This window comes from Muscardinus avellanarius (genome assembly GCF_963383645.1).
Source record: "Muscardinus avellanarius genome assembly, chromosome: 16".
Taxonomy (NCBI): Eukaryota; Metazoa; Chordata; class Mammalia; order Rodentia; family Gliridae; genus Muscardinus; species Muscardinus avellanarius.
Genome location: NC_137802.1, coordinates 21681880 through 21708736, shown reverse-complemented (window position 1 = coordinate 21708736; position 26857 = coordinate 21681880). Strand labels below are relative to the sequence as shown.

Here is a 26857-nt window from a genome sequence, read left to right as displayed (position 1 = left end):
ATATCTGTACGCAGAGTACACCACAGCTGCCTGAGACAGGCCCATGCCCACTGGGCTCAACGGACGGGCTGTGTGGCACTCATGAACTTACATCATTGGGGCTCAGGCTGCCCAGCCCGCTCTCCTGCTCAGAGTCCTTCCCAGACTCAGTCCCCGGGCGGGGATGGGAGGGATGGATCCAGATCTCCAGACGAGTGGTGTCATCTCCAACATGCCGGAAAGTAGACTTCTTTCCCTTTCGCCATTGGTCAGGACTCAGATCAAACTCCTCATGTTGCTTCTTTTCCATTTGTTCTGCCTGTACAACATACACACACACAAACTCAGACTCTTCGGAGATTCACCCAAAAGAGCCCTAATCTGTGTTTGTTGTCTGAAGACTATAAAAATTAGAATATGTTAAGAGTAACAAAGGAAAGAGTATCATCTCCTTTCTCATAGAAGTTATTAATTCTGTGAATTAGAGGCTGCGGGACACATATACCCAACAGCCCCTGAAAGCTCTGAAGATCAGTTTTGTCCTGCACAGGGGCCAACTCATGACGATACATCCAATGACTTAATCAATCATTCCACTGAGGACAAAGAGGCACAAAGGGAAATGCATTCGTCTAGGGATGATGATTTTGCCTACATCTTTACTCACCTTTCGTTTGGTCTCTTCAAACAAGCTCATCAGACTTTCTTTGGCAGTAAGGATAGGGTTGCTAGCAGCTAAACTGCGCATATAATAATATACAGCATCAAGCTTCCTTCTCTGTGGAAAAAGACCAAAGACATTCAACTGATTTTCCTCCTGCCACCACCATGACCCAGGAAATCCTACTCTCTCTCAGCTTGTCCCTAACCAATGAGTTCTTCATTAAGAATATCAGAATGTGCCAGGAAAGGTGGCACAGGCCTATCAATGTCCTTTAGGTTCAATCCATAAGACCCAAAAAAAAAAAAAGAAAAGGAAAGAAAAAGGAAGCCAGGCATGGTGGTGCACGCTTGTAATCCCAGCATCTGGGAGGCTGAGACTGAAGGATCGAGGTTCATGGACAGCCTCAACTTCTTAGTGAGGCCCTTTTCAACTCAGTGAGACCCTGTTTCAAAATAAAGAATAAACCAAACATGGTGGTGCACACTTGTAATCTCAGCATTCGGGAGGCAGAGACTGAAAGATCGCGGTTTATGGACAGCCTAGCTACTTAGTGAGGCCCTCCACAATTTAGTGAGATCCTGTTTCAAAATAAGGAATAAAAAATAGCGCTGGGAGCTGGGCGTGATGGTGCATGCTTGTAATCCCAGCATTTGGGAGACTGAGACCAGAGCATCACGGTTCGTAGACAGCCTCAGCTATTTAGTAATGCCCTCCGCAACTTAGTGAGACCCTGTTTCAAAATAAAGAAGCAGGGGGTTTAGCTCGAAGGTCAAATGCCTCTGGGTTCCATCCCCAGACCCACACACACACACACAAAATAGGGCTGGGGGTGTAGCTTGAAGGTAGAATACCCTTGGGTTCCATCCCCAGACCCACAAAAAAGGCAGGCAGGCAGGCAGGCAGGCAGGCAGGCAGGCAGAAAGACAGACAAAAATAATAGGGTTAGGGGTGTAGCTCAGGGGTAGAATGGCACTGAGTTCCATCTCCAGTACCACAAAATAAAATAACATTTCATTCGATAATTAAACAGAAGAAAAGCTAGAAAAAGAGACAAGAAATAGGAAAGATGAAAAATAGAAAAGATGGTTTAAGAGAGAAAAATAATGCCACAAAAAGGGATGGGGAAAATAAAACTTTAAACATCTACCACAAGGAACACAGGATGGGGTAGAAAGAGAAAAGGTTCAACCAATTCAGAATAAGTGTTTTAGAGCCAGGTGTGGTGGTGCACACTTGTAATCACAGCATTTGGGAGGCTGAGGCAGGAAGATTGCAGGTTCGCTCCCAAACTCAGCTACTTAGTGAGGCTACAACTCAGTGAGGCCCTGTTTCAAAATAAAGAATAAAAAATAGGGCTGAGGGTGTAGTTTAGAAACAGAATAACCCTGGGTTCAATCCCCAGTAAGAGGAAAAAAAAAAAAACTGTTTCAGTAAACCAAATTATGTACTCAAACATTTCAATCCAAAATTGGGAATTTCTTTGAATCTTTGTGGAATAAAGAAAAATATAAAACTCAAATATGACTTATTTATTATTTTGTATGTGTGTGTGTGGTAATGGGGATGGAACCCAGGGGCATTTCTACCTCCAAGCTACACTCCTAGACCTATTTTATATCTTATTTGGAGACAGGGTCTCACTAAGTTGCTGAGAGCCTCACTAAGGCTAGCTTCGAACCCGCACAATCCTCCTGTCTTAGCCTCCCAAGTACTGAGATTACAAGCGTGAGTCACCATGCCCAGCTTAAATATGACTTATTTAGACAATAAATTTTATATCATTAAGAAATCTTTATCCTTGCTAATGAGCATGTTAGCTACTTCTTATACTTGAACCTTTAGTACCTATCTACTATTAGCCTCCACTTTTTCCCGTTCAATGTACCTCTGGCCCACTTCTCTGTCATAGCCACAGTTAAAGGAGGTTGGTAAGACCTAAAGAGGTGCTGGGCGTGGTGGTGCCCATTTGTAATCCCAGTACTTCTGGTAGACTGCCATAGGAGGATTACAGGTTCTTGGCCACCCTCAGCAACTTCATGAGGCCCTCTGCAATTTAGTGAGACCCTGTTTCAGAATAAAAAACAAAACAGAGCTGGGGGTATAGCTCAGAGGCACAATGTCTCTAGGTTCAATCCACAGTATCACCATGAGAAAAAAAAAATAAGAGGATCTGGAGAGGGTAACAAGGATCTGACTCCTGAGGAGTTAGTTGAGAGCTTGTTTTTCATTTTCCCCCCAGTGCTAGGGTTGAACCCAGGGGCATTCTACATCCAAACTACAACACTAACCCTATTTTTTTATTTTTTTATTTTTTGCAATACTGAAAAAAGGAAGCCCAGAGGCTTCTTATTGGAATAGGGATGTAGCTCAGAGATAGAATGTTCCTGGGTTCAATCCCCAGTACCCCCCCAAACACACACACAAAAAAAAGATAAAGAAGAGCAGGGAGGCAAAATTGAGAACAGAAGCTTTGGTTAGAAACAGTGGTGTCTGCAGCTGGACACGGTGACGCACACTTGAAATCCCAGCATTTGGGAGGTGGAGAACAAAGGAGCACAGTTTGTGGACAGCCTCAGCTACTTAGCAAGGAGGCCCTTTGCAACTCAGTGAGACCCTGTTTCAAAAAATTAAAAAAAACAAAAACAAAAATAGGACTTGGGGTGTAGCTCGGAGATACAATGCCCTGGGTTCCATCCCCAGTACCGCAAAAGAAAAAAAAGAAAAAGGAACGAAAAGATTTTAGGATGGGAGGCAGACAGAAATACTCTTTGGGCTACACTGAGTGAATGAAATCAAGCTCCAGGAGCTGATGCTATCAAAATCCGTATTTCAAGAAACTGCCTGCAAAACACTTCCCATTTCCATAGGATCTCTTACCGTATACACTGCCAGCAAAGCCAACTGGTTATAGGGGCGCCCATTCTTGGGAGCAATGTGCTGGGCCTTCAGGTACCAACTGGAATAGAAAAACAATAAGAAATACTAGTTCCATATCAACTCTTTCCCAATTCATCCTGGTAGCACTACTATTTAAGACATATGCTGGAAGGTTAGCTACATGCAGCCCTGGCATGGGCTAAATGAACTAATAGGGACTTGTAGGACTTCTGTATGGGAGGCAACTCAAGGGGCCCATTGCCTAGTAGGGCTAGCTTAATGTTACACAGGGAAGAGAAATAATGAATTGAGAGGTGAAAGTACCTGCGTGCTTTCCCGTAATTTGCTGTATCATTGGCCTGTTCCCGATATCTAGCAATATCTCCTTGGCAAATCATACAACGCTGGGCACTGATTAAGGCATATTTTACCTTCAGGAAAAACAAATCATTTAGTAGAATACCTAAGAGACACTAACTTCAACCCAAAAAAACAGGGATGGAGTCAAAATTATAGAGCAGCACAGATAAAACACTAGTAGTCCACAACAAAATATAGAGTTTTTAACACAATTTTTACTACCCAAGAAAAGCAAACAATTTGATAAAAGCAAACAATTTGATAAAAAATTAGCTGGGCGTGGTAGTGCACACTTGTAATCCTAGTGCTTGGGAGGCTGAGACAGGAGGATCGCACAGTTTCGAAGCCAGCCTCAGCTACTTAGTGAGGCTCTCAGCAACTTAGTGAGACCCTGTTTACAAACAAAATATAAAATAGGTCTAGGAGTACAGCCCGAAGGTAGAAAGCCTCTGGGTTCCACACCCAGTACCACACACACACAAAAAAAAAATTACTGAGAAAACACAATGGCAAACCAGATATGGTGGATCATGCCAATAATCCCAGTATTGGGGAGCCTGAGATTGGAAGATCACAGGTTTCAGGACAGCCTCAGCAACATAGTGAGACTTTCAACAACCCTGCAAAACCCTCTTTCAAAATAAAAAATAAATGTCGAAGGTAGTGGCACAGACCTGTAATCCCAGTATTTGAGAGACTGAGACAGAAGGATCATAGGTTTGAAGTCAGCCTCAGCAACTTAGTGAGACTTTGACCAACTTAGCAAGACCCTGTTTCCAAATAAAAAATAAAATAGGGCTAAGTAGTCTGGAAGTAGAAGGCCCCTGGGTTCCATCCCCAGTACCACAAAAAAATAAATAAAATAGGACTGGGAATATAACTCAGAGGTAAAATGCCCTGGGTTCAATTCCCAGTACCACAAAACAAAAAAGTGGCAGAATTTATTAATTAATAATAATAATAATGATGATAATAATTAATAAGTAAATCCCAGTACATGGAAGGCTGAGACAGGAAGATCTCAGGATCATGGCCAGCTTCAGCTACTTACTGACGCCCTCTGCAACTTAGTTGAGACCCTGATTCAAAATAAAATACAAAAAATAGGGGGCTGGGAGTATAGCTCGGAGGTATAATGCCCCTGAGTTCAATCCTAGTACTGCAAAAAAAGAAGAAAAAAAAAAAAGACAAGGTGATTCTTATTTTAAGTGCAAGGCAGCCAGGTGCAGTGGCTCACATCTGTAAACTCAACTATTCAGGAGGCTGAGGCAGAAGAATCAAAAGTTCAAGGACAGAGTCTGGGAGCCTGAGACAGGAAAACTGCAGGTTCTTAGCCAGCCCCAGCTATTTAGTAAGGCCCTCCATAACTTAGTGAGACCCTGTTTCAAAATAAAGAATAATAAACCAGGCGTGGTGGCACACACTTGTAATCCCAGCATTCAGAGGCTGAGACCGGAGGATCAAGGTTTGCAGACAGCCGCAGCTACTTAGTGAGGCCCTCCATAACTCAGTGAGACCCTGTTTCAAAATAAAGAATAAAAAAAAAGGGCAGGAGGTATAGCTCAGAGATCAAATGCCCCTGAGCTCCATTCCCAGACCCGCCAAAATAAATAAACTAATTAATAATAACAGTTGGGCGGGGTGGCACACACTTGTAATCCCTGCATTTGGGAAACTGAGACAGGAGGATTGTGCAAATTCAAAGCTAGCCTCAAGTACTTAGTGAGGCCCTTTGCAACTCAGTGAGACCCTGTTACAAAATAAAGAATAAAAAGTAGGTCTGGGTGTATAGCTCAGAGGTAGAATACCCCTGGTTTTAACCCCAGTGCTGATAAAAAAAAATTGAGCTAGCTCAAAGGTAGAATCCCCTGACTCAATTTCTAGCACCACCACCACCAAAAACAACACAAAACAAAAACAAAAGCAAAAAAACACCAGGCATAGTGGAACACACTTATAATCCTAGCATTTGGAAGCCTAAGACTGCGGTTCTTGGGCAGCCTCAGCTACTCAGTGAGGCCCTCTGAAACTCAGTGAGACCCTGTTTCAAATTAAAGAATAAAAAATAGGGCTGGGGGTGTAGCATGGAAGTAGAATTCCGAGTTCCATCCTCAGTACTGAAAAAAAAAAAAAAAAAAACTCAAGGACATTCTGGGCAACCAAGTAACTGACACCTTGTATCAAAAATTAAAAATCAAGCTGTTTGTGGTGGCACATGCCTTAATCCCAGTACTTGGGAGACTAAAACAAGAGGATCACAGGTTAAAGACCAGCCTCAATAATTTAATAAGGCCCTTTTTTTTTTTTTTTTTTGGTGGTACTGGGGTTCCTGGAAGCCTTTCTACCTCTTGGCTACACTCCCAGACCCATTTTTACATTTTTATTTGGAAACAGGGTCTCCTAAGCCAGCACACGTGACTGGCTTCGAACCTGCGCAATCCTCCTGTCTCTGCCTCCCAAGCGTGGGGATTACAAGCGTGCGCCACCACGCCTGGCCAACCCTATTTTAAAATTAAAAATTCCTGGGCATGGTGGCACACGTTTGTAATTCCAGCATTCAAGAGGCTGAGACTGGAGGATCATGGTTCACCGCCAGCCTCTGCTACTCAGCGAGGCCCTTTGCAACTCAGTGAGGCCCTTTGCAACTCAGTGATACTGTCTCAAAATAAAGAAAAAAAAAATAGGGCTGGGGATGTAGCTCAGAGATAGAATGGCCCTGTGTTCCATTTTCAGTACTGCAAAAAAAAAAAAAAAAAAAAAACCTATTTTTTTTCTTTTTTTTTTTTTTTTTTGTGGTACCGAAGATGGACCCCAGAGGCTTTCTACCTTTGGGCTACACTCCCAGACCTATTTTGTATTTTATTTGGAAACAGAGTCTCACTAAGTTGCTGAGAGCCTCACTGAAGCTGAGGCTGGCTTTGAACCTGTGCAATCCTCCTGTCTCAGCCTCCCAAGCGCGGGGATTACAAGCATGTGCTACCACGCCCAGCCCTAAACTAAAATTTTAAAAATATAGCCAAGCAGGGCGTGGTGGCGCACGCTTGTAATCCCCGCGCTTGGGAGACAGAGACAGGAGGATCGCGCAGGTTTTGAAGCCAGCCGTGTGTGCTGGCTTAGGAGACATGGTGGTGAATTCTTTGTAATCCCAGTACTTGCCAGACTGAGACAGGAGGATCACATGTTTGAAGCCAGGCTCAACAACTTAGTAAGGCTGTCAGATCTTAGAGAGACCTTGTTTCCAAATAAAAAATAAAAATAGAGCTGGGGGTGTAGCTCAGAGGTAGAATGCCCCCAGTTCAATCTCTAGCACCAAAAAAAAAAAAAAAAAAAAAAAAGGGCCAGGCAAGGCATGGTTGCACACACCTGTAATCCCAGCATGTGGGAGGCTGAGATAGGAGGAGCACGGTTTGTGGACAGCCTCAGCTACTACTTAGTAAAGCTCTTTCCAACTCAGTGAGACCCTGTTTCAAAATAAAGAATAAAAAATAGGGCTGGGGGTGTCACTCGGAGGTAGAATGTCCCGGGGTTCCATCCCCAGTACCAAAAAAAAAAAAAAAAAAAAAAAGGAAAAGTATATTCTGAAACTATGAGTCAGGCAACCTGACTATGTAATAAACTGTGATTTCAAGGATGTCTTAGAGACTATTGAGACTTGGTTTCTATATGGTAACTGGAAAGAATAATGTAAAAATACTTTGTGTTTGAGTGGTAGTGGATAAAACCTCTGTGTCTTCTACCTCTGAGCTACAACACCAGTCCAGTATTTTGGGGCGGAGGGGGGTACTGAGGATTAAACCCAAGGGCATTCTATTCCCAAGCTACACCCCCAGCTCTATTTTTTACTCTTTATTTTGAAATAGGGTGTCACTAAGTTGTGGAGGGCCTAAGTAGCTGAGGTTGGCCGAGAACCTGTGATCCTCCTGTCTCAGCCTCCAAGTACTAGGATTACAAGTGTGTGCCACCATGTTCAACCATAAAAATACTTTACAAAGTGATACACAAATACTAAAACAATTGTTTATTTTTTTCTCCTTCCCTCAAACTGTTACTATGTTATGTTCCCTTTGTCTTAAACAATGAATTGTCCTTTTCCAAACACCTACCTACAAAAGATGTTTTCTCACCAATAGGCCTATCATCTCTCTCAGTGAAAAAGCAACAGAGTAAATTAACAATTTCAAAATATGTGACCAAACAAAGAATTCTCCCTAAGGAACACATCTAACTCCACCCCCACACCACACAGAACATGTCACAAAATAAAGAATAAGCTTCACTGAGAAGTAGAAACTGACTCTTCAGGATGGCTCACTCACTAGCTAAATAAATAACTACTGCATTTCAGCGCAAATTCAAATTTATGCCTTAGGAAGTTATATATCAAGTAATATACTCTCAAGGTCCTATCATTCTGCTCATTCTATGAACAACCTTCAAAGAACCCTGGGTGTTCAATTGATAAAGCACAAAGAATACTGGTCATGCCACCATATTACAACCACTGTGTCATCTCAACAAGGCAAAAGTACTAAACTTTCAAAGGCTCTCCATTATCCTAAGCATAAAGTTCTGCATGCTGGGGCCTCTGCTCACCCCTTGAGCACCACTTTTAGCTCACTTCCTGCGCCTCAGTCATCACTTCCCCTAATACACCACATCATTTCTGCTTCAGGATCTTCAGTTACACCGTTCCCTCCCTTGAAACATTCTTCTTCTGTCTTCCCATATACCTTTACCTGGTTATTATCTTGGATCCTCAGCCTCAGTTTAACTATGACTTCTCCAGTTCTCCATGATCCTCCAAGCTAGGTTAACCCCTTTACAGTACACACCAGGAAAAATCTTTACAAAACTCATTGCATCAGCAATTACTGATTGGGTGACATTTGCACTCACACCTGAACGCTAAACTCCAAGAACTGGGATTATGGCTTTCTTGTTCTACATTGAACTGCCTCTTCCTAAAATGTCACCTGGCATATTAAAGGGGCTCAGTCAATACTTGCTGATTAATAAGAGAGTGTGTATGTAGCAATTCATCAAAGAAGCAAGAAAGAAATGGGAGTATAGCCTTGTGGCAGAGTGCTTGTATAACATGTTGGGAGCACTGTAGGGGGAAAAAAGGAGGCACAAGAAAGTCTATATCCCATAAAGCACACTCCTTTCTCTAAGGAACCTCGAAGAGCTCCCTAAAGTCTCTCATATTTTTTGGTATTGGGGACTGAACCCAGAGGCATACTACCTCTGAGCCACACTCCCACTCTTACCTTTTATTTTTTATTTATTATTATTATTATTATTATTATTATTATTATTATTATATATTTGTGGTACTGCTTTCTACCTCTGGGATATGCCCTCTACCTATTTTATATTTTACTTGGAAACAGGGTCTCACTAAGTTGCTGAGAGCCTCACTAAATAGCTGAGGCTGGCCAAGAACCTGCATAATCCTCCTGTCTCAGCCTCCCAAACACTGAAATTACAAGCATGCACCACCATGCTCAGCTCACTTTTTTTTATTTATTTATTTATTTGGTGGTACTGGGGTTCCTGGAAGCCCTTCTACCTCCGGGCTACACTCCCAGACCTATTTTATTTTTGGAAACAGGGTCTCTTACGCCAGAGCGGCTGGCTTCGAACCTGCGCGATCCTCCTGTCTCCTCCTCCCAAGTGTGGGGATTACGAGCGTGCGCCACCACGCCCGGCTATTTATTTATTTATTTTTATTCTTTATTTGAAACAGAGTCTCACTAAGCTGTGGAGGGCCTCACTAAGTAGCTGAGGCTGTCCACAAACCGTGAGCCTCCCGAATGCTGGGATTACAAGCATGCACCACCATGTCCGGTTAGTAGTTTTATTTATTTTATTATTTTTATTTATTTTGGTGGTACTGGGGGTGGAACCCAGAAGCTTTCTACCTCAAGGCTATACTCCCAGACCAAAAAATAAAAAATAAGAACATAAAATAAAATGAAGTGTAGCTCAAAGGTAGAATGCCTCTGGGTACAATTTTCCCCCCAAACAATAAGAGCTGGGACACAGCTCAGTGGTAAAGCACTTTCACAGTGTTATGGTTTGGATGTGAAACTTCCCCAAAGGCTCACATGTTGGCAATGTGACACTATTCGGAAGTAAAATAACTGAATCAGGTTTCTAATCTCATCAACAAATAAATCTACTGAAAGATTAATAATCTAAATGGATTTACGAGATAGTAATTTAGGTGGTAGGGTGTGGATGGAGGAGATAGGTTTAGGAGTGTGGCTTTGGGGTTGAATCTGTGCCTGGCTACTTCCTGTCTCTTTCTGTTCTCTGGCGACCAGGAAATGAGCTGCTGTCCTCTGCCACACCGTGCCACCATGTCTGCCTTGGAACTGGCCAACTGTGAACTGAACCTCTGAAGCTGGAGCCCAAATAAACCTCTCTTCCTCTATGTTGTTCGTGTCAGGTATTTTGGTAATGGTGATAGAAAAGCAGACTAGAACACCTAAAATGCACACGATTCTGGGTTCACTCCCCAACACAACCCACAAAAACTGCACTCACACACCTAAACAAAAACAAAAAGCTGGCCCCACATTCCATTAAGCTGTATTTCCTCCTTATTTTCATAGCCAAGATTCTTTTTTGTTGTGTGTGTGTGGTACTGGGGGTGGAATCCAGGGGCTTTCTACCTCAGGTCTATACCCCCAGACCTATTTTGTGTTTTATTTTGAAACAGGGTCTCACTAAGTTGCTGAGAGCCCCACTAAGTGGCTGAGGCTGGCTTCGAACCTGTGTGATCCTCTTGTAGCCTCACAAGTGCGGGGATTACAAGCGTGGGGATTACAAGCGTGCCCCATCATGTCCAGCGCCCCATCATGTCCAGTTGCCAAGATTCTTAAAAAGCAGCCTATATTATACCCTCATTATCTCTACTATCTCACCTCTCTTCACTGCAATCTGGCTTACCAAAATACCCTGCAAAGCCATCCAATTCAATGAACACTTTTCAGTAATTTTAACATCTGAAACTCTATAGCATTTGACAATTTTACCCACCTAACACCTTACAATCTGATCTTTCCTCTCTGGCCGGAAATTCCAATATTCTAACTTGTTTGTTTTTTGTTTCTTTTTATCTTTTTTTCCCAATATTCTAACTTCTGCTCCAACTACCACCTACACATTAATGACTTCTAATCCTTATCACTAGTCTAGCTCCTGAGTTCCAAATAGACAAAATATTCATTTATTTCTAAGTTCTAACTAGACAACTTACTTAAATATAATCACCTTTCCTTTTCAGTCAAACTAAAATGACTTGGACACCTCATGCCTCCAGTCTTAGTCCTCACACCAAATCAACCAGCAATTCAATTCTCTTTCCCTATCTCACTAATCTGTCCTTACTTTCTATCTCTAACACCTCTCTCTATCTTAATTTATACCTAACTTCCTAACCTCTACTTTAGCCCAGCTTTCATCCAAACTCACCAATTTGCCAAAATGGTTGGTTCTAAGAAGAAATTTGCTATCCGTTTACTGAAAATCGATGAATGCCTCCTCAATGGTTTTAGAATGACGTCCAAAACACTTCAGCAAGGCATACAAGAGTTTATGATCTAGTCACCTCCTAAATCATCAGCTTTACCTCCACAACAGCCCCAATCTACAATGTAAACTCCAGCATACTGTAATCCCAGCTACTCAGGAGGTTGAGGCAGGAGAATCACAAATCTGAGGCCAGCCTGGGCAATTTAGTGAGACTCTGTCCCAATATAAAGACTCTTTTCTTTCTTTTTTTGTGGCACTGGAGATTAAACCCAGGGGCAATCTACCTCCAAGCTATACCCTCAGCCCTATTATATTTTTATTTTGAAACAGAGTCTCACTAGGTTAACGAGTCTCACTATTTGCTGAAGCTGTCCCTGAACCATGATCCTCCTGTCTCAGCCTCCCAAGTGCGGGGATTATAATCATGTACCACCACACCTGGCTCCAGCCCTATTTTTTAATTTTTATTTTGAAACAGGGTCTTATTAGGTTGACATGAGTCTCACTACCTGCTGAGGCTGTCCTGAAACCTGCAATCCTCCTGTCTCAGCCTCCCAAGTCCTGGGATTATAGGCATGCACCGACATGCCCGACAATACAAAATCTTTAAAAGAGCTTCTGATACAGTTCAATAGTAGAACTCTTGCCTAGGCTATGAACTTCTGCTCTCCAAGCAGTATCTAGTTTTCTCATTGTGCTATCCCTCTACACTCCCTTTCTTTCCTTATATACCTCAGGTCATGTGCTTTGTTGGGTTTTGGTGGTTCCTCTCAGCCCATAGTACTATGGGTATAAATCCAGAGCACTCTATCTCTTAGCTATATCCCCAGCCTTTTTTGGGGGGAGAGGAATAGGAATGGTACTGGAAATTAAACCCAGTGGTATTCTACTTCTGAGCTACAGCTACAGCCTAATTCTACATACTTTTTTTTTTTTTTTTTTTTTTTTTTTGTGTGTGTGTGTGTGTGTGGTATTAGGGATGGAACCTAGGGACATTCTATCTCCTACCTACACCCCCAGCCCTATTTTTATTCCTTTTTTTTTTTTTTGGCAGTACTGGAAATGAAACCCAGGGGCATGCTACCTCCAAGATACACCCCCAGCCCTATATTTAGTCCTTTTTATGTTTGAAATGGGGTATCACTGAGTTGCAAAGTGCCTAAGTAGTAGCTGAAGCTGTCTGCGAACCACAATTCTCCTGTCTCTGCCTCCTGAATGCTGGGATCACAAGTGTGTACCAACACACCCGGCTTATTCTTTATTTTGAAACAGGGGTCTCACTGAGTTGCAAAGGGCCTCACTAAGTAGCTGAGGCTGGAACCGATTGTGGTGGTGCATGCTTGTAATCCCAGTGTTTGGGAGGCTGAGACAGGAGTACTGCACAGGTTGGAAACCAGCCTCACTAAGTCAGCCTCAGCTACTTAGTGAGGCTCTCAGCAATTCAAGTGAGATACTATTTCCAAATAAAATATAAAATAGGTCTGGATTCCATCCCCAGTAATACACACACACACACACACACACAGAGTAGCTGAGGCTATTCACAAACTGTGATCCTCCGGTCTCAGCCTCCCAAGTACTGGGATTACAAGCGTGTGCCACCACGCCCGGCTCATATATTTATTTATTTATGAGCCACCCTACCTCCAAGATATACCCCCAGCCCTTTTTATTTTTTGTTTTGAAACAGGGTCTCACCAGGTTGTTGAGAGCCTCACTATGTTGCCGAGACTGGCCTCAAACCTGAGATCCTCCTATCTATATCAGCCTTTCAAGTACTGGAATTACAGACATGCACTCTCACATGTGGCTTTATTTTTTATTTTGAAACAGGGTCTAACTAGTACTTACTAGATGGATGAATAAGTTAAAGAAAGAAGTCAACTTACTGTCTTGCGTAATGGCTTGCTACGAATGGCAAGACCATCCATGTAGTCCTCCAATTTGAACTGGTAAGTAACCTGCAGCTTCTGAAGCAAACTATCAAAAAAGTCACTACCCTAAAAAGAAAATAAGAAATGGCTGAATCCAGTCTATCCACCAAAAACTGGAACAAATTACCTTTTGCAAAATTCTGCCAATGTTCAGACATCCTATGTAAAAGGGAGACATACATTGTATTTAGTGGCCAATGAAGCACAAGACCAATCCATACTATAAACCTCTCCACGTTTTTTTTTGTTGTTGTTCTTTTGTTTTTGTTTTGTGGCAGTAGGGATTGAACCCAGGGTCATTTTACCTCCAAACTACATCCCCAGCTGTTTTTGTTTTTATTTTTGAAACAAAGTCTAAGTTGATGAAGAGTCTATTTGCTAAGGTTGTCCTCTAATCTGTGATTCTACTGTCTCAGCCTCCCAAGTAGTGGAATTACAAGTGTGCACCACCACGCCTGGCTTTCATGATTTTTTTTTTTTTTTTTTTTTTTTTTTGGTGGTACTGGGGTTCCTGGAAGCCCTTCTACCTCCGGGCTACACTCCCAGACCTATTTTTTACATTTTCATTTTGGAAACAGGGTCTCCTAAGCCAGCGCGCGCGGCTGGCTTCAAAACCTGCACGATCCTCCTGTCTCTGCCTCCCAAGCGCGGGGATTACAAGCGTGCGCCACCACGCCCAGCTCTTTCATGATTTTAAAGACATAAACAAGCCAGATTCGGTGGTGCACACTTATAATCTCAGTACTTAAGAGGCTGAGCTAGGAGGATCAAAGGTTCAAAGACAGCCTCAGCAGGTAGGAAGATGCTCATCAACCTAGAAAGACCCTATTTCCACATAAGAAATAAAATCAGTCTGGGGTATAGCTTGGAAGTAGAATGCCTCTGGGTTCAATTCCCAGAAACACACACACAAACACAAATATTAAAGATATATTCTCTCATTTATATTTCCCCCCACTTCCCCTGACCAAGGCATCCAGAAAGCTTTCAAGCTCAAAACTTACTCCATTTATCAGTAAGTCATAGTCACAAGGAAATAAGAGGAGTAGGTTGGGTCTGACCCTAAGTATTGTGTCTATATTCTATTCTAAAGCATAGTATCAGCCAGGCATGGTAGCTCAAACTTGTAATCTCAGCATTCAGGAGGCTGAGACCGGGGGATCACGGTTCACAGACAGCCTTAGCTACTTAGTGAGGCCCTCTACAACTTACTAAGACCCTGTTTCAAAATAAAGAATAAAAAATAGGGCAGTGGGTGTAGTTTGGAGGTCGAATGTCCCTGGGTTCCATCTCCAGACCCACAAAAAATAAATAAATAAATGAATGAATAAATAAATAAAACCATATCTCAGGTGATAAAAACCTGTCATTGCCAGGCATGATAGCACAAGCTTGTAATCCCAGCATTTGGGAGGCTGAGACTAGAGGACCACTGGTTTGCAGACAGCCTCAACTACTTATTGAGGCCCTCCAAACTTAGTGAGACCCTGTTTCAAATTAAAGGGGAAAAAAAAAGAAAAAAAATAGGGCTGTGGTGTAACATGGAGGTAGAATGCTCTCTGGGTTCCATCCCCAGTACAAACCCTCCCACTGCCGACCCCCTCCCCATTCACGACAGGATACCAAAGCTTTACCCTGAGGAGAAGCAGATAATGATTTACCTCATCTAAGAGCTCCAAGAGTCTACTCCGTATCTGTTCTGAGTTCTCAACATTTGGATCCTTGAGAAGTTGCCGGAACTTCTCAATCACCTGATAGAACGCATTCTTCCATAGGATCTGATCCACATTCTGAGTATCAGAAAACTCAATATCTAATAGAATACAACGCTCATACAGCTGCAGCAGTTCAGCTCTAGAATTAAAAACATGCAATTTGTAACTTCAAATACACCAAAGACTAGACCACCTCCCTGCCAAAAAATCTAAAATGTGACCAGATATCCTATTCAAACTAGTTTCCATTCTTTACAGAATGTCATTAAAAAGACATTTATGTCTAGGAAAATAGTGTTTACCCATCTATTCTGACCCAAATTTTTAATTCATTTTATTTATTCTTTTATTTTGCAGTACTGGGACTTGAACCCAAGGGCATTCTAACTGTGAGCTATGTGACCAGCCCTATTTTGTATTCTATATTTTGAAACAGGGTCTTACTGAGTTGCTGAGGGCCTAAGTAGCTGAGACTGGCCTTTAACCTGCAATCCTCCTGTCTCAGCCTCCCAAGTATTGGTATTACAAGTGTGCACCACCACGCTCAGCTACCTCACCTAAATTTAACTGCCGAGATAAGATCTTTAGTGCAAGTTATATGTTGTTCATTTCTTGACCTTCTAGAAAGTTTTTCCTTTTCAAGATTCCAAGCTAACCAGGCGTAGTGGCGCACACTTGTAATCCCCGCTCTTGGGAGGCGGAGACAGGAGGATCGCACAGGTTCAAAGCCAGCCTCGCTGGCTTAAAAGACTCTGTTTCCAAATAAAAATATAAAAATAGGTCTGGGAGTGTAGCCCGGAGGTAGAAGGGTTTCCAGGAACCCCAGTACCACCCAAAAAAAAAAAAAAAAAAAAAAAAAATTCCAAGCTCCCTTAAAAATAATGTTTTTTCTTAAAGAAAAATAAGACCCTGTTTCAGAAATGAAGAGGGCTGGCAGTATAGCTCAGCGGTAGGATGCCTCTGGGTTCTCCAGTATCACAAAAGAAAAAGAAAAAAAGAAAATTCAGGAAGAATACTCATTTCTAAAACTAGAAGTAAAATTTATGGGGTTTTTTCCAACTGCACCTCCCTTACAATAGTCAAGTGAAAAAAAAATAATGTGAGGGAAGACTGAAAGTGTGACCCAGTGGTATGTAAAGTGCTCACCTAATGTGCAAGGCCCTGGGTTCAACTGCCAGCACCACAAGGAGAAAGCAAATAAATGTGAAAAGGAACGAATATTAACATTCTACATTGCTCAGTCATGAGAACCTGTAATACCTCCAGGTTATCCCCATTTCCCACTAGCCAGGATGGACACACAGTACCTGAGCTGAGCCATCTTTTCCATGCCATCAGTACTGATGCGGTCTCTGGAGAGCAGATTGCTGAGCTGCAGTTCCTGGTTGTCAGCCACTCGAAGCAGCCGATGTAGCTCCTGTTGCTGCATGTTCCTCACATGTTGCTCTATCTCCTCAGGACTCATGGTGCCGGCAGGATGAGGGCTGCATACATACTGTCCTGGTGGAGTTGGGTAGCCTGGGTAGTAAGGCCCTGAATACACACCATTTGTAGGGCCCACTGGGTACTGTAGTGGGCTATAGCCTGTATAGGGATACTGGGAAGCAGGACCTGGTGTCCGGGGGTAATAATAGGGATTGTCAGAGTTTTGAAACTTATAGTAAGATGCTTGGGCCTGGCGTGAGTCCCATGATGTAGGGCTGACCTCGTCATCGGTGTCCAAGAAATGTAGCTGGGGTGTCTGGTTCTTTAAAGCAGGTTTCTGGTCAGGATTGTTTGGGTCCCACAGTCGGCGGGTGGTGCCTCCCCGGCCCCAACTCCGAGATCCCTTACTACCAGATGCAAATAAAAGTCGAGGTCCCAAAGGCATAGACTCTGGAGAACCTGCTGAACTGACAGACAAGGTAGTATGGGCAGGCAGAATCAGAATGCCACGACCACGACCCTGGAGTTCTTGTTTTGGATGTTTGGATGCATGCTTCTCAGAGCCTTTGCCCCCATTGCTCAAACATCTGTCAGGCTTTACCCTATCCACACCCTCCCTGGCTGACCCCACCACAGGGGAATCTTTGTTCATGGTTTCTGCATCAAAAGTGACATGAAGAGTGCCTCGATTTTCTTTGCCATTGCCTTTCTGTTCACCCTCCCCATGGCCAGACCAGTTTCTTTCTAAATGTGTCTTCTTTTCTGAGCTCCTTCTGGGCCCTAATACATCAGGCTCATCAATTCTGTCTTCATCTAAAGAATCGGTAGAGGACATGGATACTTGTTTCTTCAGTCGTGGCCTTTCTTTGGTCCGGTCCTGGCGGCGGCGGCGACATCCATTGTCAGTCAGACCAGCTCCCTCAGCACTGTTGCTGCTACCAGCGGAGCTAGTACTGCAAGTGCGGTAACGGTTCCTTCGTTTATCTGAGCGGGAATAGCGCTTTGCAGAACCAGGCTTGTCCAGCAGGTCATCTGTCACTTTCTTTGTTCCCTCTCCTTTTTCAATCCTTTTTCCTTTTTCTCCCTTTGGAGTCCTTACTTTGTCATTATTTGGGCTCTTTTCTGTCTCAGCTTTATCTGGTTTATCCACAACTTCCTCTTTTACAACTTTTCCCCTACATTCATCTTCCTCTACTCTCAGTTGTTCTACCTGGTTAAGGATTTCTTCCTCATCCACCCGGCTAGCTGAATCTTTGATAAGTGTGTGCAAACGCCGTCCAGGCTGATATATTTGCTGGTCCGGTTTCTTTGCTCTCTTGATAATTTTTAGACTTCGATCCTCTTGTCCAACTGTCCTAGGAAAGGTTTCCTGATCTCGATTATTTTCTGGGTCCATAGGACCATTTTGCTGTTGGTTGTCCAGTTCCTTGCAGACATCTTTAATGAGCTGTGTTCCATTTCCAATGGCAGAAGAATTTCTGTCATTAACAATTTCATCCTTAAATTCCTCACTTCCAGAGGGCTCCTTGGTTTTAGGTCTATTCCTTAGTCGAGAAAGTCCAGGCTTATAGATTTCCAGATCTGGGCGGCGGTTATCTTTGCGCTGCCTGGGCTCTTTTAATTCCTTCATGTTTTCTGTTATTTTGGGGAGAGGGTTAAAGAAGAAAAAGTAGAAGAAAAAAATACAGGAGGGAGAGAGAAAACTGTCATTCTAGTTAAATAACAAAGAATTTGAGCAAGAATCCAAATGCTAATACTGTGGACAGAAAAGAAAGCTTCTGCAAAAGCAGAAAAAAAATTTTTTTTTTTTTGGCAGTACTGGGGATGGAACCCAGGTGCGTTGTATCTGAGATACACCTCCAGCCATAGCTTTTAGTCTTTTTTATTTGTGAAACAGGGTCTCAATGAGTTGTGAAGAGCCTCACCAAGTAGCTGAGGCTGTCCGAGAACTGCAATCCTCCCATCTCTGCCTCCCGAATGCTGGGATTATAAGTGTGCGCCACCAGGCCCGCCAAAAGCAGAAATTTTGAGTTTACAATATATGCTCAGCAACTGTGTTAGAGCCACCTACATTTGGGTTAAAAAAAACAGGAGGGGGAACCTATATTTTCTTGGGTTACCCAGTCATATTTAGATTTAGATTTCTTTCTTTTTTTCCTTTTGGGTGGTACTGGGGGTGGAACCCAGGGGCTTTCTACCTCTGGGTTATACTCCCAGACTTATTTTATACTTTATTTGGAAACAGGGTCTCATTATGTTGCTGAGAGCCTCACTAAGTAGCTGAAGCTAGTTTCGAACCTGTGCGATCCTCCTGTCTCAGCCTCCCAAGCGCAGAAATTATAAGCGTGCGCCATCACGGCCAGTGATTTTTTATTTCTTTTGTGTGTCTGTGTGAGTAAGTGTGTGTGTGCACGTGCGTGAGCACGCATGGCGTGTCTGCACAATACTGGGGATGGAACCCAGAAGCTTTCTACCTCCAGGCTACACTCCCAGAACTAATATATATATGTGCGGGGGGTGGGGGGTGGGTTGCAGTACTAGGGATGGAACCCAGGGCCATTCTATCTTTGAGCTATACCCCTAGTCCTATTTTTATTCTTTGTTTTGAAACAGGGTCTTACTGAGTTGCAAAGGGCCTCACTAAGTAGCTGAGGCTGTCCACAAACCATGATCCTCCTGTTTCAGCCTCCCAAATGCTGGGATTACAAGCATGCGCCACCACATCCGGCCTATTTTATATTTTATTTGGAAACAGGATCTCACTAAATTGCTGAAAGCCTCACTAAGTAGCTGAAGCTGGCTTTGAACCTAAGCGTTCTTTCTTCCTGTCTCAGCCTCCCAAGTACTGGGATTACAAGCATGTGCCACCATGCCCAGTTTAGATTTAGAGTTCTAAGATCACAAACTACCTCAAGATCCCCAAATACCTCATACTGGGAGAATAAAAGATTTTTTTTTTAAGTTACTGGGGATTGAACCCAGGGGCATTCTACTTTCCAGACATACCTCCCAGCCCTATTGTAGGGTCTCACTAAATTGTGGAGAGCCTCAAATTGCTAAGGCTGGCTGAGAACCTGCAATCCTTCTGTCTCAGGCTGAGCTTTTAAAATTTTTTTAATATTAACTATCCTGTTTATAAAGCCCATGAACCATTTCATTCTTTTCTTCTGCCTATAAACTTTTCTCAACCCAACTTTATTTCTTATTTGGAAACATGGTCTTACTAGGTTGCTGAGAGCCTCGTTAAATTGCCAAGGATGGCTCTACCTGCAATCCTCCTGTCTCAGCCTCCCATGTACTGGGATTACAAGCATGAGCTACCACGCCTGGCTGTTTATCTCTAAAATTTTGAGTGTGTGTGTGCAAACATGATACTAAGGACTGAACCCAGGAGCATTCTACCTCCCAACTACACTCCCAGCCTTTATTTATTTGTTTGTTTATTTATTTTAGATACTGGGGTTTGAACATAGAGGCATTCCTTTTTTGTTGTTTTTTGTTTTGGTGGTACTAGGGGTGGAACCCAGAGGCTTTCTACCTCCGGGCTATACTCCCAGACCTTTTTTATATTTTATTTGGAAACAGGGTCTCGCTAAATTGCTGAAAGCCTCACTAAGTAGCTGAGGCTGGCTTCGAACCTGTGCGATCCTCTTGTCTCAGCCTCCCAAGTGTGGGGATTACAAGCGTGCGCCACCACGCCCAGCCTGAACATAGAGGCATTCTACTTCTGAGCTACACCTCAAGCCCTGTTTTTTTGTTTTTTGTTTTTCTGTTTTGTGGGTCTGAGGATGGAACCCAGGGGTATTTGACCTCAAAGCTACACCCCCTGCTCTATTTTTTATTCTTTACTTTGAGACAGGGTCTCACTAAGTTGCAGAGGGCCTCACTAAGTAGCTGAGGCTGTCTGTGAACCATTATCCTTCAGTCTTAGCCTCCCGAATGCTGAGATTACAAGTGTGCGCCACCATGCCTGGCTCCCAAGACCTATTTTTAAATTTTTATTTTATTTTATTTTTTAATGGGTCTGGGGATGGAACCCAGGGGCACTCGACCTCCAAGCTACACCCCCTGGCCTGGCCTGCCTGCCTTCCTGCCTTCCTTCCTTCCTTCCTTCCAGTGATACTGGGGATGGAACCCTTCTAGCTCCAGGATACACTCCCAGACCTATTTTTATATTTTTATTTGGAAACAGGGTCTCTTAAGCCAGAGAGGCTGGCTTCGAACCTGCGCAATCCTCCTGTCTCGGCTCCCAAGCGCAGGGAGCCGAGACAGCATGCACCACCACACCTGGCTTTTATTCTTTATTTTGACACAGGGTCTCACTAAGTTGCAGAGGGCCTTGCTAAGTAGCTGAGGCTGACCATGAACCACGATCCTCTGGTCTCAGCCTCCTAAATGCTGGGAATATGAGCATGTACCACCACAACTGGCTCTTTAATTTTTATTTTAAAACAGGATCTCTGAGACTGTCCTCAAATCTGTGATCCTCCTGTTTTAGCCTCCCAAGTACTGGGATTATGGGAGTGCACCATCATGTCCACTTGCCTCTTATTATTTTTACTGAGAGCTGGGCGTGGTGGCGTATACTTGTAATCCCAGCATTCGGGAGGCTGAGACCAGAGGATCGCGGTTCGTGGACAGCCTCAGCTACTTAGGCCCTCCGCCTCAGTGAGACCCTGTTTCAAAATAAAGAATAAAAAATTGGGCAGGGGGTGTAGCTCGGAGGCCAAATGCCTCTGGGTTCCATCCCCAGATCCACAAAAAAAAAAAAAAAAAAAAAAAAAATTTTTACTGAGTGTCTAAGTCCTTTTAACATATTAGAAAGGGGGGTAGAGTGGATCTCATGGTAGATCACTTGCTTAGAATGCAGAAGGTCCTGGGTTTGATCCCTATCAATGCAAAAAGAAAAAAAAAGAGAGACTACATTAGTAGAAAAAAAAGAAAAACAGGGATGTGTATAACAATCCATAGTACTGGAGAAAAAATTAACTCAAAACGGATGTGGTGGCACACATCTGTAATTCCAGTACTTGAGAAACTGAGACAGAAAGATTGCAGGTTCACAGCCAGGCTCAGGAACTTACTGAGGTCCTCTGTACTTAGTTCCAAAATAAAAAATTAGAATAGTGCTGGGATGTTGGTCAGAGCTACAATGTGCTTGGTTTCAATCCCCAGGACCACACACACACAATGTCAGACTATAGATACCAATAGTTCCTTTTACATTCAACTCCACTCATCCTCACCAATTCCCTAATAGCAGCCAGCAGTGTCATTTCAAGAAAATACTGCTCAGACTATCATCATTAGAATACTGAGACTAACTGCTACTATGATAATGGAATATGAAAGAAAAAGTTCCATAGAAGAGTTTTCCCAGGACACTGATGGAAGGATTGTGACATGCTCTCAAAATATCAAGGACTGGGTTACTCAAGAATAAGAGTATAGGACTTCAGAAACCATGAACTTTCTGAACAGATAAACAAGTATATATGTTTTTTTAAGTATCTATTACCTTTATTTCTGTGGGGGCGGGATAATGGCAATTGAACCCAGGGGCTTTCTACCTCTGAGCTACATTCCCAGCCCTACCTTTATTTTGTATTAAGAAACACAATCTCACAAAATTACCAATGTTTGAGGCTGTCCTCAAACCTGAGATCCTTCTATCTCAGCCTCCAAAATTCTGGGATTACAAGCACTACCTTTAACTAGCAAGGGTAAAGACTACTATAAGTAACCACTAAACATTCCAGAGGAAAATGGACAGGAACTATTAAGAATATTATCAAGTACACAAAGTAGTGTCTTTATATAGTCTGCTACTACTATAAACAAAAATGTAAACAAGCCCATAACAAGTATCAGAGACTTCAGTATTTACACCTCCTTTCTGTGGGTATAATAAAGCAGAAAAATTTTTAAGAAAAAAAAAAATGAAAGCCTGGTGTAATGTCACAAACTTGTAAGCCCAGTACTTTGGAGGCCAAAAACAGGAAGATTAAAGGTTTGAAATCAGCTTTAACGACTTCATAAGATCTTGTATAATAATAATAATAATAATAATAATAATAATAATAATAATAGCAGCAGCAGCCTGGTGTGGTGGTGCATGCTTGTAATCCCAGAGGCTGAGACAGGAGGACTACGGTTCCCAGACAACCTCAGCCACTACTTAGTGAGGCCCTTTGCAACTCAGTGCGACCCTGTTTCAAAATAAAGAATAAAAAAAATACTCATCACAGATAAAGCACTTTTTTTGTGTGTGTTGGTCTGGGGATGGAACCCAGGGACATTCAACCTCTGAGCTACACCCCTTGCCGTATTTTTTTATTCTTTATTTTGAAACCAGGTCTCACTGAGTTGCAGAGGGCCTCCCTAAGTAGCTGAGGCTGTCTGCGAACCACGATCCTCCGGGCTCAGCCTCCGAATGCTGGGATTACAAGGCTGCGCCACCATGCCCAGCTCAGATAAAGCACTTTAAACCCAGAACCCTGAGTAATTTTTGTAACTCAGGTGGATGCATAGGAAAGAGAGAAGGCTTAGAAGAGCTATGCTGCTTTCCAGAGCAGCAGAAGAAAATAGCCCGAATAAACCATTCAGTTGACCAGCGAAACAAACTCAAAGGCTGTAGCCTCAAGCCTGGAGAAGGCACCTATCACAGCTACCACTCTATACAACTGCACAACCTAACAAATGTAAGATGAGATACAAGAATCTTTTCTGAAGCTTGCCTGATGTAGCTAGAGATTTTAAACTAAGTGGCAACTTGGGCGTTTTCTCTGATAAAAACTACTTTCACACCACACAGGCCAAAGCCAAACCACAGCAGAGTCAGCTCTCAGAGGTCCTGGATCCTTACCGCTTTCAGAAGGTCCCGCACTGGGGGAAGAGTTAAGTAAGGAAGTCCTAGCCTGTTAAACCTTTTCCCTCAATTTTCCCAGCTCCTTCTCTCCGACGCTAAACAGGTGACGGGAGCCGGCCAGCGGACTCCTTTGGGGACGAGACACTCCAGGCCCTCCACCAGACCCCAGCACCCAGCACCCAGCCCAGTTCGCGTCTCCGGACTACTGGGAATCCACCGGCTGGTGTCAGCGAGCTGGGCAAAGAACAGTCACCTTCGCAGTAAGAAAGGATGGAGGCAGAAACCCAAGCCAGGCTCTCCCGGAGGGGTCAGGAGCTGGCAGAGCCCGACCGCGCCGCGCTCCGGCCCCGGCCCTGCGAGGGGCAGGGGTCCGGCCGCTCCGCGCTCCCCGCCCCCACTGAGCGGACGGGGCGGGGAGAGGCGAGGGAGGCGGGGCGGGCAGGCCCGGCCCAGGAGCGGGGCGGCGACTCACCTCTGCTCCCGGCCTGCGGAGCCAGAGTGGCGAGGATCCCTCGCAGCTCCGACGCGGAGATCCGCACACGCTCCAACCCCTCCGCCATCTTCGCGGCTGCTGCTACAGCTGCATCGATTCCGCCGCCGCCGCGCGCAGCCAGGAAACCACGACGGACCAGCGGCGCGCGCTCACCCACTCCTACCCTTTTCCCCGCCCCTTCCCCTCGGCTCCCCGGCCGACGGTGGCCGCACTGGGAGAAAAGGCACTGAGCGCGCGTTCTCGAGAGCCCGGCCACCCTGTGAGGCGGGGCCGCGGGCGCTGCGCGTGCGCAGAAGTGTACCCCGGAAATAGGTGCGCGGAGGCTGGAGGCGGAGGCGCGGCGCGGGCTGGGAGGTGAGCTGCGCGGCCTGGGGCCTCGGGCCAGGTGGGCGTTCCCGCGGTGACTGCGGTGCCGCTGTATTGGCCGCCGAGGACACCGGTTTTGGTCTCGGGCTTCGGGTTCAGGGAGCACCCCACAATCCGTCCTCAGTCATTTTCGTCCAAAGACTCCTGAAACAGGCCCCAGGCGTGCGTTTGGTGGCCTTAAATTTCTTAGAACAGTAGTTACTATCCAGAATGGTGGCGCACGTCAGTAATCCCAATACTTGGGAGGCTGAGACAGGAGGATCTCAGGTGCTAAGCAAACCTCAGCAACTTGTAGATGCATTCAGCAACCTAGAGAGACTGTTTCCAGATGTTTAAAAGAAAAAATCCAGGGTCTCACTAAGTTGCTGAGAGCCTCACTAAGTAGCTGAGCCTTCAAACCTGTACGATCCTCCTGTCTCAGCCTCCCAAGTGCGGGGATTACAAGGATGTACCACCACGCCCGATTCAACCTCCTCGGCGTCATCGTCGTCGTCGTTGTTGTTGTTGTTGTTGTTTCTGGTGCTACTGGGTGGAACCCAGGGTCTTTTTACCTCCAGGCTACACTCCTAGACCTATTTTGTATTTTATTTGCAAACAGGGTCTTACTAAGTTGCTGAGAGCCTCACTAAGTAGCTGAGGCTGGCCTCAAATCTGTGCGATCCTCCTGTCTCAGGCTCCCAAGCTCGGGGATTACAAGCGTGTGCCACCACACCCGGCTAAACCTCCTTATTTTTAAGATATGGAAACTGAATCCCAGAAAACTGAAGAAGTATAAATTGCCCAGGGTAATTTACTTCTTTCTTAATAGTACCAAAGTCTCTGTCTCTTTTTTTTCCCCTGTGTGTGTGTGTGGGTGGGTGGGTGGGGGTCTTGAGGATTGAACCCAGAGGCATTCTACCTCTGAGCTACACTCACAGCCCTGTTTTTATTTTTTACTTGAAAACAGGGTCTCACTACCCGTGCGTGGTAGCACACGCTTGTAATCTCAGTACTTGAGGGGCTAAGACAGGAGGAGCACACAGGTTCGAATCAGCCTCAGCTACTTAGTGAGGCTCTCAGCAACTTAGTGAGTCTCTGTTTCCAAATAAAGTATAAAATAGGGTTGGGTGTGTAGCCCAGAAGTAGAAAAGCCCCTAGGTTCCACTTTCAGTACCACAAAAAAAAAAAAAAGAAAAAAACAGGGTATCACTAAAATTCAGAGAGCCTCACTGGTTTTCTGAGGTTTATGGTGAACCTGTGATCCTCTTGTCTCAGCCTCCCAGGTACTGGAATTACAAGCATGGGCCACCATGCACAGTTACTGTGGATTCTTACAAAATTAGATACCAGCTTGATTTTTCCTTACCCTTCTCCTTTAAATTTTGCTAGACCGAGCTGGGTGTGGTGGTGTACGCTTGTAATCCCAGCATTTGGGATACTGAGACAAGAGAATTGTGGTTCACTGACAGCCTCAGTTTAGTGAGGTCCTTTGCAATTCAGTGAGACCCTGTTTCAAAATAAAGAATAAAACATAAGGCAGGGGGTATAGCTCAGAGGTAGAATGTCCCTGTGTTACATCCCCAGTACCCCCAAAAAAGTTAACTAGACCAGATGATTGGTACTTTAACCATTTGAGGCCCAGAATTCCTATTAAAAACTGGTGTCAAGGGCCGGGCGTGGTGGCACACACTTATAATCCCAGCGCTTAGGAGGCTAAGACAGGAAGATTGCACAGGTTCAAAGCCAGCCTCAGCTACTTAGTGAGTCTCTCAGCAACTTAGAGAGACCCTATTTCTAAATAAAATATAAAATAGGAGGTCTGGGAGTATAGCCCAGGGGCAGAAAAGCCCCTGGGTTCTACCTTCAGTACTATAAAAAAAAAAAAAAACTGGTGTCAAGCTGGGCATGGTGGTGAACACTTGTAATCCTAGTACTTGGAAGGCTGAGACTGAAGGATCACAGGTCCGCAGCCAACCTGAGCTACTTAGTGAGGCCTTCTGCAACTTAGTGAGACCCTGTTTCAAAATAAAGAATAAAAAATAATAGGGCTAGCCGGGCGTGGTGGCTCACGCTTGTAATCCCAGCATTCCAGAGGCTGAGACTGGTGGATCACAGTTCGCAGACAGCCTCAGCCACTTAGTGAGGTCCTCTGCAACTCAGTGAGACCTGGTTTCAAAATAAAGAATAAAAAATAGGGCAGGGAGTATAGCTCGGAGATCGAATGCCCCTGGGTTCCATCCCCAGACCCACAAAAATAAAACCAAAAAATAATAGGGCTCATAGTATAGCTCAGAGGGAGAATGACCCTGAATTCAATCTCCAGTACCACCAAAAATAGATAAATAAATAAATAACTGTTGTCAGCCAGGTACTGGCACACAAGTGTAATACCAGTATTTGGGAGTCTGAGACAGTGAAATCAAAGGTTCAAGGCCGTTCAGGGATATCTATCTTAAAATTTAAGAATGAGCCAGGCATAGTAGTGCACACTTGTAATCCCAGCATTTGGGAGGCTGAAACTAGAGAATCATGGTTCACGGACAGCCTCAGCTATTTATTTATTTATTTATTTATTTATTTATTTATTTGGGGATGGAACCCAGGGGCATTCTACCTCCAAGCTACACCCCCAGCCCTATTTTTTATTCTTTAGTTTGA

At 44.1% G+C, this 26857-nt stretch overlaps 1 protein-coding gene across 1 annotated transcript in view; it reads right to left on the bottom strand.

Moving 5' to 3' along the window:
• Positions 1–23935, bottom strand: part of SMG6 (SMG6 nonsense mediated mRNA decay factor) — a gene marked incomplete at its 3' end in the record, with an annotated part of 299777 nt that extends 275842 nt beyond the window's left edge. The window contains exons 1-8 of the mRNA XM_080712911.1: positions 23834–23935; positions 16376–18128; positions 15015–15207; positions 13309–13419; positions 3845–3951; positions 3521–3599; positions 647–757; positions 92–298 (exon numbers count right to left, since the gene is read on the bottom strand). Coding sequence (XP_080569037.1) covers positions 92–298; positions 647–757; positions 3521–3599; positions 3845–3951; positions 13309–13419; positions 15015–15207; positions 16376–18128; positions 23834–23921 — 2649 coding nt within the window. The 5' untranslated portion in view covers positions 23922–23935. The remainder of the gene's footprint in view (positions 1–91; positions 299–646; positions 758–3520; positions 3600–3844; positions 3952–13308; positions 13420–15014; positions 15208–16375; positions 18129–23833) is intronic.
• Positions 23936–26857: the final 2922 nt, after the last annotated feature.